The sequence below is a fragment of the Phyllostomus discolor genome, chromosome 1 (genome assembly GCF_004126475.2).
Source record: "Phyllostomus discolor isolate MPI-MPIP mPhyDis1 chromosome 1, mPhyDis1.pri.v3, whole genome shotgun sequence".
In the NCBI taxonomy this organism is placed as follows: domain Eukaryota; kingdom Metazoa; phylum Chordata; class Mammalia; order Chiroptera; family Phyllostomidae; genus Phyllostomus; species Phyllostomus discolor.
The window spans coordinates 151306096-151318553 of NC_040903.2; the positions used below are offsets into that span (position 1 = coordinate 151306096).

At 38.1% G+C, this 12458-nt stretch overlaps 1 protein-coding gene across 1 annotated transcript in view; it reads right to left on the reverse strand.

Moving 5' to 3' along the window:
• MEIS2 (Meis homeobox 2) overlaps positions 1–12458 on the reverse strand; it is a 198307-nt gene that overhangs the window by 171653 nt on the left and 14196 nt on the right. Inside the window, 1 exon segment of the mRNA XM_028505416.2 lies at positions 10256–10370. Coding sequence (XP_028361217.1) covers positions 10256–10370 — 115 coding nt within the window.

The window sequence follows — 12458 nt, forward strand, 5'->3', positions numbered from 1 at the left end:
GATTTTTTGAAGTTATTTGGAATACATTTCAGGAAAGGATACAGTCTCAGCCCCTGTAAAGATTAGCATTTATTGTTCTACTTGTGAAGTATAGAAATTCCAACAGAGGTTCTAATTGATTAGATAATGGATAATGGAAAAGTTGCACTATGTTTACAAAATGCCCCTTATGCTTAACTGACTGAATTGTTGTTCGATATCAATATTCCACCTGAGGTGTCCAGTGCCTGAGGTGCAACATTTTACTATCCTCAGAAAATGAACTTTAAGCCTAGTTATTTTCTTGCTGAGCCAAGAAAAGAAAAAACTCTCCTGGTAAACAAAAGCAAGAAACAGAAAATTTTATTTCACTAAATATTATAATTAGCCTATAATATCAAAGAAATAAAATTGCTCATATTATACCCCTAATTTAAAAAAAAACTTATAGCCTCTCTCAATGTTAAAAGATAGTGAGTGCAAATAAAAAAAATATGACCTATGAATGTAAATATTAGATTCCTGGCGCTTGAATTTAAAAGATCACTTAATTCAGTCCTATTTTACAGGTAAGCAAAAGTCCGAAGAGATTAAGAGACTTGTTCAAGGTCATGGAACTAGTCACATCAGCACAGGACAAGAAAACAGGGGAATAAAGGAGCAAACAGTGGCTGGTTCCAGGCAATGCTATATGCTTACAACATGGACTCTCAATATAATTTCCAGGACAACCATGAGAATATGAAGATTTTCCCCCACTTTGCAGAGAAACTGAACCTGGCAGAGATTGAGCCACAGTGGGATTTGAACCCATGTCTCTGCCTCCTTAGTCCTGTGCCTTTTTCAGGCCCCTCGACTTACAGTCCAAGATTCTAAACAGAACCCTATGCAGATGAAAAAGAGCTTATTACAAGGTTGTGCCTGCATCACCCAAAATAATTATACTTACTCAAAAGCAAACTATGAAAAAACTGGAGGACATATGTAGGAAATCAACAAAAGCATGTGGGGCCTACAAATCCAAGAATTACTTCCAGACTCTTTACCTGTATGGGAAGACCAAGAATATCCTCTCCTCCAAGGTCAATCTCATCCTAAACAAGCAGTATAAGCAAAATGGACCCTGAGTTCATCATGGAAAACTATTCACCACATTAAGCAATTTTCCTTATTAGGTTTGCCGTTACATTAAAAGACATATCTGTACACTTTTTTTGTATAGATAGCATAATGAAAAGAACTCCCAACTCAAAATTCTGACCATATGAACATAATTTAAGACAATACTACAGGACAAATAAGACATTCCATTTTAAGTATTCTAAAATACTACTTAAAATATAAGAACCTACCTATAAAATAACCAAAAGAATTCTAAGTTTGAATTGATGGTCCATTGGCTTATTTAAAGTTGTTATATATAATAAAATTTTAGTAAAAGAAAATAATTATTACCTCTTAAGGATGTAATGGGATTTGATTGAATATATCAATATGTTCAAAACACAGGGCAGAAGTAAGGCCTTCTTAAATGTGGTTAGTAGGGTAATAATATAGGGGCAATAATTTATTGTTTTAATTTGAATATTTCACCTAAAATGTCATATAGTGTGTTTCAGTGTGATAGTGTTATGTTACAGAATTACATGCTTATGATTTTGTAATAAAAGATTTTGTAATAAGAGAGAGGCATTATTTGTGCCGGGCCTTATAGTTTGTGTTCAAGGGCACAACACAGAGTAGATACCCACAAAGTTATGATCAATTGGTCCACCTTTAAAAGACAAAACAAAATATGTGGATTTTTTTTTAGAGAGAGGGGAAGGCAGGAAGAAGAGAAACACTGATGTGTGAGAGAAACATCCATCAGTTGCCTCTCGTATGACCCCTGACCCAAACCCAAATGGAACCCACAAGCTAGGTATATGTCCTGACCTGACCAGAGAGTCAAACTGGAGATTTGCAGGATGATCCCCAACCAACTTAGCTACACCCAGCCGGGCCAATCTGTGGATTTTGTTTATTGATTCAAAGTGGACCTGCTATTGCTAAATAGTTGAATAAGTGAGTATCCCTGCTTTGGAAAGGCAGTAAGAAAAAATCAGGAACCACAAAATTACAACACAAAATGTGAAAGATGCTGTAACAGAGGTGGAAAGTACCACCAGGGTACAGAAAAGGGAACAGGGTCCTGTACCTGGGCAAATCAGGAGGGCTTCAAGGAGGAGATGACAAAAAGTTCCCTAGGCAAAAGGGAAGCAGGGACACACTTCCTTTAGGTTCCCTCCATTATCCTCCTCCTTTTTCCCCAGCAAGTGGAAGGACCTTATCACTATATACAGGGCAGGGCCAATGTACATTTACAGTTGAGATACGTGAAATAAAGTTTATTCTTGTATTATTAATTATTATATTATTTTTCCATAAGAACTATAAACCTACTTTGGCCCGACCCTGTAGAAGGGATACTTAAATGGTTTACTTTCATTTAAATGGGGAACTAGACTTAGTGAAATCCCATAGTTTTTTCTTGCTGGTTATTAGAAAGAAAGTGAGTAGTTCAAGACTACCGAGAGAGAGAGATTTGGTAGATAAAATGGTTTATATTTATTGTCTGCTGTGACATCAAAATATTTCTAGAGGCTAAATTAAAAACAAATGTCAACATAGCAAGATCAATAAAAAGTTGCTCACACTACCCATTACCTACCCAAAGAATTCTTACCCACCAACAAGAATTTCAAGAAAATCTGAGAGTAGAAACAGAAAAAAAAGAGAAAGGGAGAATAATAACATGGCATCATTATAGACGATTCTTCTGAAGCGAAGTAAAGACAATGAAGGGAAAACTAGAACACGTGTAGTACAATGTATAGCACCATAAGGCTGTGTTTGATGCTCTGGAGGGCTTCAACAAGTACTGTTCAGCCAAAATCAATCGAAAAATCAGCATGATAACAGAGCATGAGTTGCCCTATAATAGCCTTAAGACCCCCAAGGCTATGCAAGTCCCTTTCATCTGCCACACTGCACTGACTCCAGGGGAACCTTGCTTCCCCTCCCAGAGCACCCTGCCCGACTGTATTTCTAACCTGCTTCTTACGTTCCCTCGTAAAGGGGAACTGTCAAGGACTGATGATGTTTTAACGTGGTTTTTAAGAATTGTCTTTCCTTTGCTTTATTCTTTATCTTTTCTCGACATTTGCACTCAAATTCAGCCTGTCGTAGCCATCGCAGACTATTTTCCACAATATTAAATGGTCAGGCATAATTCTGGATAGCCCTGTATTTTGTATGCCTACCTAACACATGAAACTGCCCCTTAATAAAACCAGAGTTCAGGCATATGCAAACGTGACATGTAAGCAATGCACAGTATTGTTATAAATATACATCTATAGTTCATTCCAAGATTTCATCTCAATATTTCTTCGATCACTTCCTCACAATGTCTGGTCTGATCAATTTATATTTCTACTTGGCATTTGGTGCAAACCCCCAAAGATAAGACACATCTGTCCCTTAGTCACAAATCTTGGCATTTTTACCTTAACTCAATTGTGAAATGATTGGTTGAAAATTACCTTGTTTATTAGCAGGGTTTCCTCATAATAAACATTTTATTTCCAAACTTTTGAATGTGACATGAGATGTATCAACTCAGTAGTGACATATCAAAGCTTAAGGAGGACATATAAACACCCTGATCCGAGTGAGGGAAGGAAGAGCTAATTGGAAGTCAGCTTCCCTGTGATTATCAGCTTGTTTATGGGGAGGGAGGACTCCTCTGAATGGCACTGTAAATTCATCCCTGATTATGGTGTTAAAACCAGAGCTCATTTCCACAAGCTCCCCCAAAGCTCCCCCACCCAATCCATTTTGTTTAGTTACAAAGGGTTGTGCACTGTTTTCAGAGAATGACAGTTTTCCCTGCTTTGATTTTCTCCAGTTTCAAGAAAAATTAATCAGTTGCACAAGACAGTTGTCAGATTTCACTTCCCTCATGGCAGAAAGCACACATATTCATTGTCTGCTATAAGAATAAATTTAGTAATCTTTCCCCATGTCAATATGAATATTAGACTGACCCAATTAATATGAAATGCTTCTATGCTGCTGGAACAGACAGTGCTACAGAAAGAGCCATTTGCGCAACCTGTTCATGATTATGGGCCATAAGGACACAAAGATGGCACGCACATTTGTGGACCATCTGAATTCTTATACGGAAAGGGGAGGGGGAGGGGGGAGCGGCATGACGTGAGCTTGACTGTCGTGGGTCATGTTTTTTAATCCGGAGTATTGGACATGTAACACAGCAACAAGAGCTGATCATTTTGTTTAATCACCTTTTGGATCTTTGCCAGATGGTCTCTATTGAGAGCGCTGCAAACAGAGAGAGATGAACTGCATCTAACACGCCACCAGAGCTTTCCCGTAAATGTCTGAGAACTGATTCCAACAAGAATTTAGTCTCAGAGCAGAAAGGGATACATTTAAAAACTATGTGCATTAACTATACTTTTCCCCATAGAATCCTCACTTGGCATGAATAATTTACCCACTCTTATGCTAATGGGATCATGAAAGTATCCCTCTGTCTTTAGTGCAGCTATTCTCAGCTTTCAGTAATTACCCCACCCAGTGAAATAACATGGCTTCTGCATTGAACGGCCGACTAGTACCTGACAATTAGAAAGACCATGGCTGACAGTGGAAGGGCCCGGGACTGGACAGAGAAACCCTTGTAACCCAAGGAAGAGTACCGGCATTCAGTGACGCTGGTTGCAGGAGGAGAACGCGAGGGGCTGGGAAGCAGGGGAAGGGGTGAGAAGAAAAACTGCCCATTGTCAAGCTTCTCTGACTTGCTATCAAAATTTTACTTTATAAGTGTAAAACACATGCATGACAGGGTTAACTCTGAAGAAAAATAAATAAATGATATCTTCGAGTATGTCTGTGTTAAGTTTATCAGAATTTCTAAAATAAAATCTAAATGTGGGAAATCCCGTGCATCTGCTTTTTGGAGGGAAAAAGATCACAAAAAAATGAAAAATAGAACACCCTCATTCTCGACCTCTGTCCACAAAACTCCATGTTAGGTAGTTCACTGTGTAAAAATTATCAGGCTAAAACATCTGGGAAAGAAAGCTATGAAACAGCAGGGAACGTGGCTGGTTTATTGTTTATCTTTTGTTTATGAGGCAGTATTCAAGTTTAATTACTACTCTAAATTAAACTCTAACTGGCACCAGGAGACATCTCTTTATATGACTAAGTTAAAAAAAATCTAGAAATCCCAACTCTGGGTTTTTCAAGTAAGTTGATACATATAGGAAGAAATTACTCAAAATTAACAGCAATTATAGAAAGCTTTTAAGCATTTATGGGCACCATTACATGCTCCTAGAGCATTTATTTATTAGAAGGGGTTTCGTTTTATTTCTAATGGTTACTATTTTACAAAGTCCTGAGAAAATCAACAGAAATTATTTGGATGTTTGCGGACGGTAAAGGATGATATTTTTTTCTTTCCCTTTCTTTCATCTCCCCCTTTTTCTCCACCTCCCTTTAATGCCACGTTAAGGATGATATATTTTTGACATTATTTTTCTAGGGGGGGAGCAGAGAGAACGAAAATGCAACATACACATTCTATATACACCAGCTTCTTCTACGGCAATGTTCAATTATCTATTACCTTCTCAGAGAATTTTTTGATGCAATTAAAAGAACAGGAAGAAAAGAAATGTCATTGCATTTATTGTAACAGTAAGTGACTCAGTTTTTGATGAACTTAGCTCTAGGAAAAATAAAAGTTAAAAGCAACTAGCAAAAGATTATGGCAGATGGCATCTGTCATATTGTATTTAGGGTTATTTTAAAGAGACTGCCGCCACTATGAAACATTCCATTGACAGAGTTTTCCTAGACTGAATAAGAAATTCTAGTAGAACATATTCAAGACCCATCATATATCGGTTGGAGATTCCCCCCCTTCTTTAAATATATAACTGGGATATTTTGGTGGGGGAGAATACTGTTTCATAATGATAGCATGCATCATGAACGCAGACATGTAAGACTATTTTAGATGCTCTTTTATCTATAAATACTTATATCCAGTATCAAGGGGGGTGATTTTAGGTTTCAACACCATGATTAGTAAAGAACTGGATATAAATAATAAATATCTAGCGATGGAATTCTAGTCTCACTGCCTGGGTGATAGATAGGGACATCAGTGGAGGGGTTTGGCAGGTGGCAGAGCTGAAGAGTTGAGAGGAACTGTACAGGCTGGTACAAGCCCTGTGTCCTGAAAGATAAAAGGCATATAGATGCTAGAAGGCAAATGTATTTAGGTTAAACTGGTCTGGCAACAGCATGGTTAACGTGCGTGTGGTGTGCAGTGTGAGCTCAGCAGTTACTGGGCCAACTGTCTCGGTATTTCTGGGAATCCTGCCTATTCACAGTGCAGGGATTGTTCAATTGCTGCAAAATGTACAAAATGAATTTTACAAAAATGAATTGTAAGGAAGGCCCCATTACAACGATTTTACAGCAAAGATGTCAACATCAATTTTTCTTTCATGCATAGCTAATGATTAAAACAGCATATTCCATTTGCCTAAGACAATTCATTTCATATTGGCACATCAAAATATTGAAATACAAAGTTATCTTTACTCTACCCTTTTTATTCATTGCTGCTGAACCCATACCATTGTTCAAACCAGGAAAAATAAAACAAACTTGGCACGAAATACTTAAAACAAAGGCTCATCAATATTCTCCAATTTGTCAACATCTCAATTACAGCACTGGAAAAAATGTAAATTTCATGTGCTCTAAACACTGAGGGGTCTATTCTCTTGCCAATTCACATGCGTAACTCCCATCAGCGTTAATGGGAGTTACACAAACCCATCAATAATAATAATACTTGTACATATATTGTGCCTTTCATCTAAGGCTCTCAAAGTGCTCTCTGAACAAGGGGGCTGCTTCCTAGTCTTTACTCTGGCAAAAACACAATGAAATACAAAGCAGCTTTTGACTCAGCAGGTACAGAATTAGGGACCCCAAGCTTTATTATCAAGCCCCATTTTACTGATGGGAAGCCAGATACAAAGAAGGCCAGTTACTTCCACAGAGCACTAGTCTGCACCCTAATTCTATCCCTGAAAAACCAGATTTCTTTCTTCATTCTAAAATGACTAACAAGAAAAACTCCCTCCCTTTGGATGCCTTTAGCAAAAAAAAAATCAGAGTGAATGAAAGTCTGGTTCATATTTATATAGTTTACTGCTAGGCATGTGCTGTTTGAAAGATACAGTAGAGTCAGGTTTTACATTTTACCAAGTTTGCTTCTGACAAGATTTTAAAAATCTGATTTCCCCCTCTTTCATTTCATTATGCAAACGCTAAAGAGGAAAAGATGACCTTTCACCTGTGTAACTGTAGCTCTTTCACTATCGGGTCATAAAATGAGGTATTTTTACATTCCAAAGTAAAATTTTGTATGAATCATTTTAGTTAAAATATTCACAACAATTATAAAGCACAAATGCATGTATTGTTTTATAGCATATGGCTATTAAAGTTTAATTTAAAATGTGTATGAAAACACTGTATTTAGTACAATTCATCCCTATTTTTTCTGTTTATCATAATTTGTTTTGAAACTGAATCATTTTACAGTTTTCCATATGCCTTTTGTGCTAATAAATTCTGAATACGCAAGAAAAGTCTTTTCTGAACTAGAAACTTGGTTTCCAATGTAGTATTATAACATATTTAATACTAAGAACATAAATATCCCTCTTAGGTTTTCCATTATACATCAACCCTAAGATTTAACCTAGGATAAGCATATGCGATTCAGTCAATATCTCTGTTGACTTTGCCCTGAAGCAGATAATTAATCTTTCCCACAGAAAGCTACTCTGGACAATTCAGTGGGACAAAATATCAAAATGTCTTGAAAACATGTTTAAAAGACTAATGTGGGCACAAGTATGACATAATACACTCGAGTCTGGCCTTCAAAATTTAGAGTCTACTCTAAAAAACAGAATACCCTTAAACATGTGTTTTGGGACCACTGATGGGGAAGCCAGGTAAGAAATTCTCCATGCCAAAACATTCTCCATTTTATAAGAATCATAACTTTTTTGTCTCTTACATTTTAAATACAGTAAAACAACTGACTGCCTAGAATTCATTCACATAAGCTACCATGTCCACTCTTTAATCCCACAGAGATATGATTAAAGGAGCAAAATCCTACAGGGATCAAATCCTTCAACATTGGATAAGTGGGTGCAGCTACCCACGACACGGAGGTTTGTGCATATTGTTTTTACCATTGTACCAGTCTCAGAGGTTTTCTCTTTCTTCACTAAAACGACAACAACAGCAACAGCAACAGCAAAACTAAACTAACCAAAATGACAAAACTCTCTGCCTCATTCATAGCCACAACTCTTCCCTGCTCCAAACCCCAGGGTCTTCTCCCTCCCTCCTCCCGTCGTCTCTGGTCCCTTCCTGCTATCTCCCTTGCCATAACTCAACCAACCCAACAGAACAAGTCAGTTTTAAATTTCAGTTGGGACCTTGGTGACCTGTTAATGAATCTACAGAGAGGAGAGAAAAACTCACAGTGTTGAGTTATGCCTGGTGTTGCTAGCTGACTTGGAGTCAGAAATGCTTGAAGCGTTAACGTAATTGCAAGAATGTGAAAAATGAAGCGCTGAGCTCCTGAGCAAAGTGAAAGGTCAAAGCGAGCCCCACACACAGTCTTTGGAAGATAGCCTCATTAGACCATTAAGTCTGCTTCTCCTTCCCCCCTCTTTGTACAGTGTTTAGGGTGTTTTGTTTTCATTAATAGATACATTTCATCCCTTACGTTGCAGCAGTTGGGGTGGTAGGGAGGGTAGTCATAGAAAGCTTTCCAGATTTAGCCACACTGAGAAGTCAGTCCATCGCCATGACATGGAACTACAATTAAGCCATTGCAATGAAGATCCATTGAATTTACGTACATGTCATCTTCAAATTGCCTTATAATTTAGTTGTCTCATATACAATCTAACCGGCCCAATAAAAACAGCATATAAAGCCTCGATAGATATGACTCACAAGTTCTTCCACAGTGTATCATCTTATAGCATTAATTTCTGTGTCAGCTGCAACTTGCATAAACCTCAATTCTAATTTGGACTCATTCAAGTTATTGTCATCCCAGACAGGATGTTTTCCTAGACTCTTCTAGAATACTGGGAATCGAAAATCCATGGCCAGAAACTTGGAAGAGTGAAGGCACTCACCCTACATCAACCGCTCTCTTTTAGATGCACATACACCTGCAGCTCAAGCTGTTAAACTGTCCTCTATTGGAAGACTCTGTAAGACTTAAATATTGTGGCCATAAACACAGTCATAATAGAGATGAAATAGACCTAGGAGATCAGACACCATCTAATGTAAAATATTAAAAAGTAAAATCTATACACTTTCCTGGCCCACATTCAGTAATGCATCTTCCTTTAAATTATCATTTTAGCCATAGAAGAGCCATTCCTACCAACATATAATTGCTCTCTGTGCAATAGGTGAGTTTCTAAATAGTAAAATTTACTCCAGATTACACTAGGCTTCTTTGCCATCTGCATTTCACATCCCCCTTGCCCTCTGATTATTCTAATGTTTAGGATGTGTGACAAAAGTCACCATATCTGCTGAGTGGAAGCCAATAACCTTCCAAGGATTTCAGAATCTGTATTCCCAAGATAAGATTCCATATAAAACTTGTGCAGTACTTCTGGAGCTAAAAAGAACAAAGTTTTGCATCTTCAGTGCTTTAGAGGCATCATTGCCTGATTACAGAGAACTCTTACAGTGGGCACCACAAACAAAACACAGGCTTTATGGTGTAATGAAAACCCCTGCACACAAGTACGAAGGAGCTCTGCCACACTATGTACTCACTCGCACACACACATTAAGTGTAGATAACCAAATTTGTAAAAGAACTGGCAGAACTAATCAGTTGTTAGTGTAATGCCTACTTAAAGATTACACATCTCACTTTGAATTTTGTTAAGTAAGTAATGTGTTTTTTCAAGAGAGGGGAATAGTGTCTTCCTACATAGCAGCTGTGCCCCCTAACCTGCCATCCTCCTGCTTACAGGGAGGCAGATGTACTGATGTCATAAGATATTGAAGTTATTTTAGTCATGCCTTCTTTGCACAAGGAAAATGCTTAACCTTTTACCTTGCTCACTGCTGTTGTCTCCACTCTGGGAAGCGTGACCCCCACTGGAGGGTCCCGGGGTGCCTGCTGAGTGGGTGGAGGTTGCATCATCATGATCTCGCCAAGATGCAGGATTCTGATGTCAAAATTCCAAGAAATTTTTCCACAGTTATCATTTCAGCCATAAATGAGGAGCCAAGAAGAAAGGTGTGGAGAGAGACAAAATGTGTACATATTAGTATTTGTGGAACTAGGCATCTATAGATGACATGCTACAGTATGTTGTCTTTTCAGCAATAGGTACCAAAAAGAAAAAGAGAGATGCTCTAGAGCCTCGATGAAGTGATGGCTACACCAGTGTATACATTTCTTAAAGCAAATTGATACAGACACTTAAAATGGGTGCATTTTTATTATACACAAATTATGCCTTAATGAAGTTAATTTTTAAAGTTAGAAAAAAAGCCTACCTAAAAACCTAAAAGTCATTTTTTCCTCTTGTCATCTTATTAAGGTCACGTTCTTCCACAAAATAGATCCTGAAGCTCTTGGTTACTAACTACTTCAAAATATTAGTATCTACAAAGCTCCATGACTCTCTTTTAAAAAAAGAAATCCCACAGACTCAAGAATGTACGAGACAGCTCTTTACACCTTTCAAATGCATTGCCCTAAAACAGCCTGACGGAACTCGCAAAATTGTTACCAACTGATTATACCACCAAAAGACACAGTGATATTATCACTGCATCCATGCCTAATAAAGAATCAAGTCTGCTTTAATTTACACAAACAACAACAAGAAAAGTGAAACAACTAGGAACTGGTAGCTATCTAATAAGCCAGTTAGGACTTTCACGTGAGCTCCATGGAAGCTCTGAATTCACAGAGCAGTGCTTTCTCCTGGAAAACTACTCGTTCAAAGGACGAGCGAGCGAAGCAAACCGAGAGTTACAGCTCGTGCTACTTTGCTGAGTGTATTCTTCTCCTGTTCCTCCTCCCCTTTCCTGATCATTCCCAATACCCTGCTGTTGCTTAAAGGAAAACAGGAATTCTAATGTACAGGAAGGACTTTATCAGCACCACATGAAGGCAGGCAAGAGATGGAATTTCCTCTGGCAGAAACAGAGAGTAAGAACAGCCCATGAAATACACCAGCCTCAAGGCCTGAGCAGTGCACTTGTCACCTGTATGCAGTGACTTCAGCTAAGTCCACAGACCTAATGGCAAGTAAATCCTTGGGGGGAGAGTTTCTTTGAGGGGTAAATTTTTTTCAAAACAACAGCAATCTCTCAAAGTACACTATTTCTTCTCGCAATATTTGGTAAGGATTCAGACAACCAACATGCCCACAGGAGACAGGCAAACATCTTGACCATCTGAAAGCAATCGTGCAGCGTTGTCATCATCTACAGTTTATCCAGAAAAAAAATTGGCCTCTCATTTTCCTCACCATCAACTCTATGATGTACATACAGAATATAAAATTTACCAAAATAACACTTAAAAACAAGGTGAGACAAAATAGGGGACTATCCTTATTTGGAACAACAGCTGGGGAAAAAAAACTTATTTTTTTCCTGTACAGATCTGCTACAAACTGATTGTACATTAATATTTAGCATTTTTGATAGATGGTGAAATGACCCAAAGTTGTATAGATTAACACCATCTATACTGAAGAATGTTACTGGCACTGCCATCAGGCAAGCAAGTGATTCAAAGTGAAAACCCCAAGCAGAAATCTTGCGACTGAAAGTACAGCACAGATAAAGATCTCTAAAATAAAGCCATGTTTTAGGAAGTAGATTAGGGAATGAAGTTGCATAGAGTAACGTGAAAACCAAGGATCTCTGCTGCCTATATTAAGGCAGAGTTGTGCCTGCAATCTCTTTTATATCTAAGTTAGAAACCACTCCAATAGTTTCAACACTGAAGTTCCTCTCCAGGCTTTTCAGCTTCCTCATGTCAGCTGTTTGCTGGATGGTAACCAGATAAAGAGCTAGAAGAATTATACGGAAAAGAGAAAGAGAGAAAGAAACAATAGCATGGTGTGAGTTTAGTCCTGCAACACCACTGGCCAGAGGCTTTGTTCAGAAAATGCAATAGCTGCAGCACACTCACCTACGCTAACTTTCCAGTGTACACAGCAAGTGATATTAATTTTATGCACTGCAGGCTTTTTATTAAGCCGGCTGCTATAAAAGCTTCTTACCCCTCATGA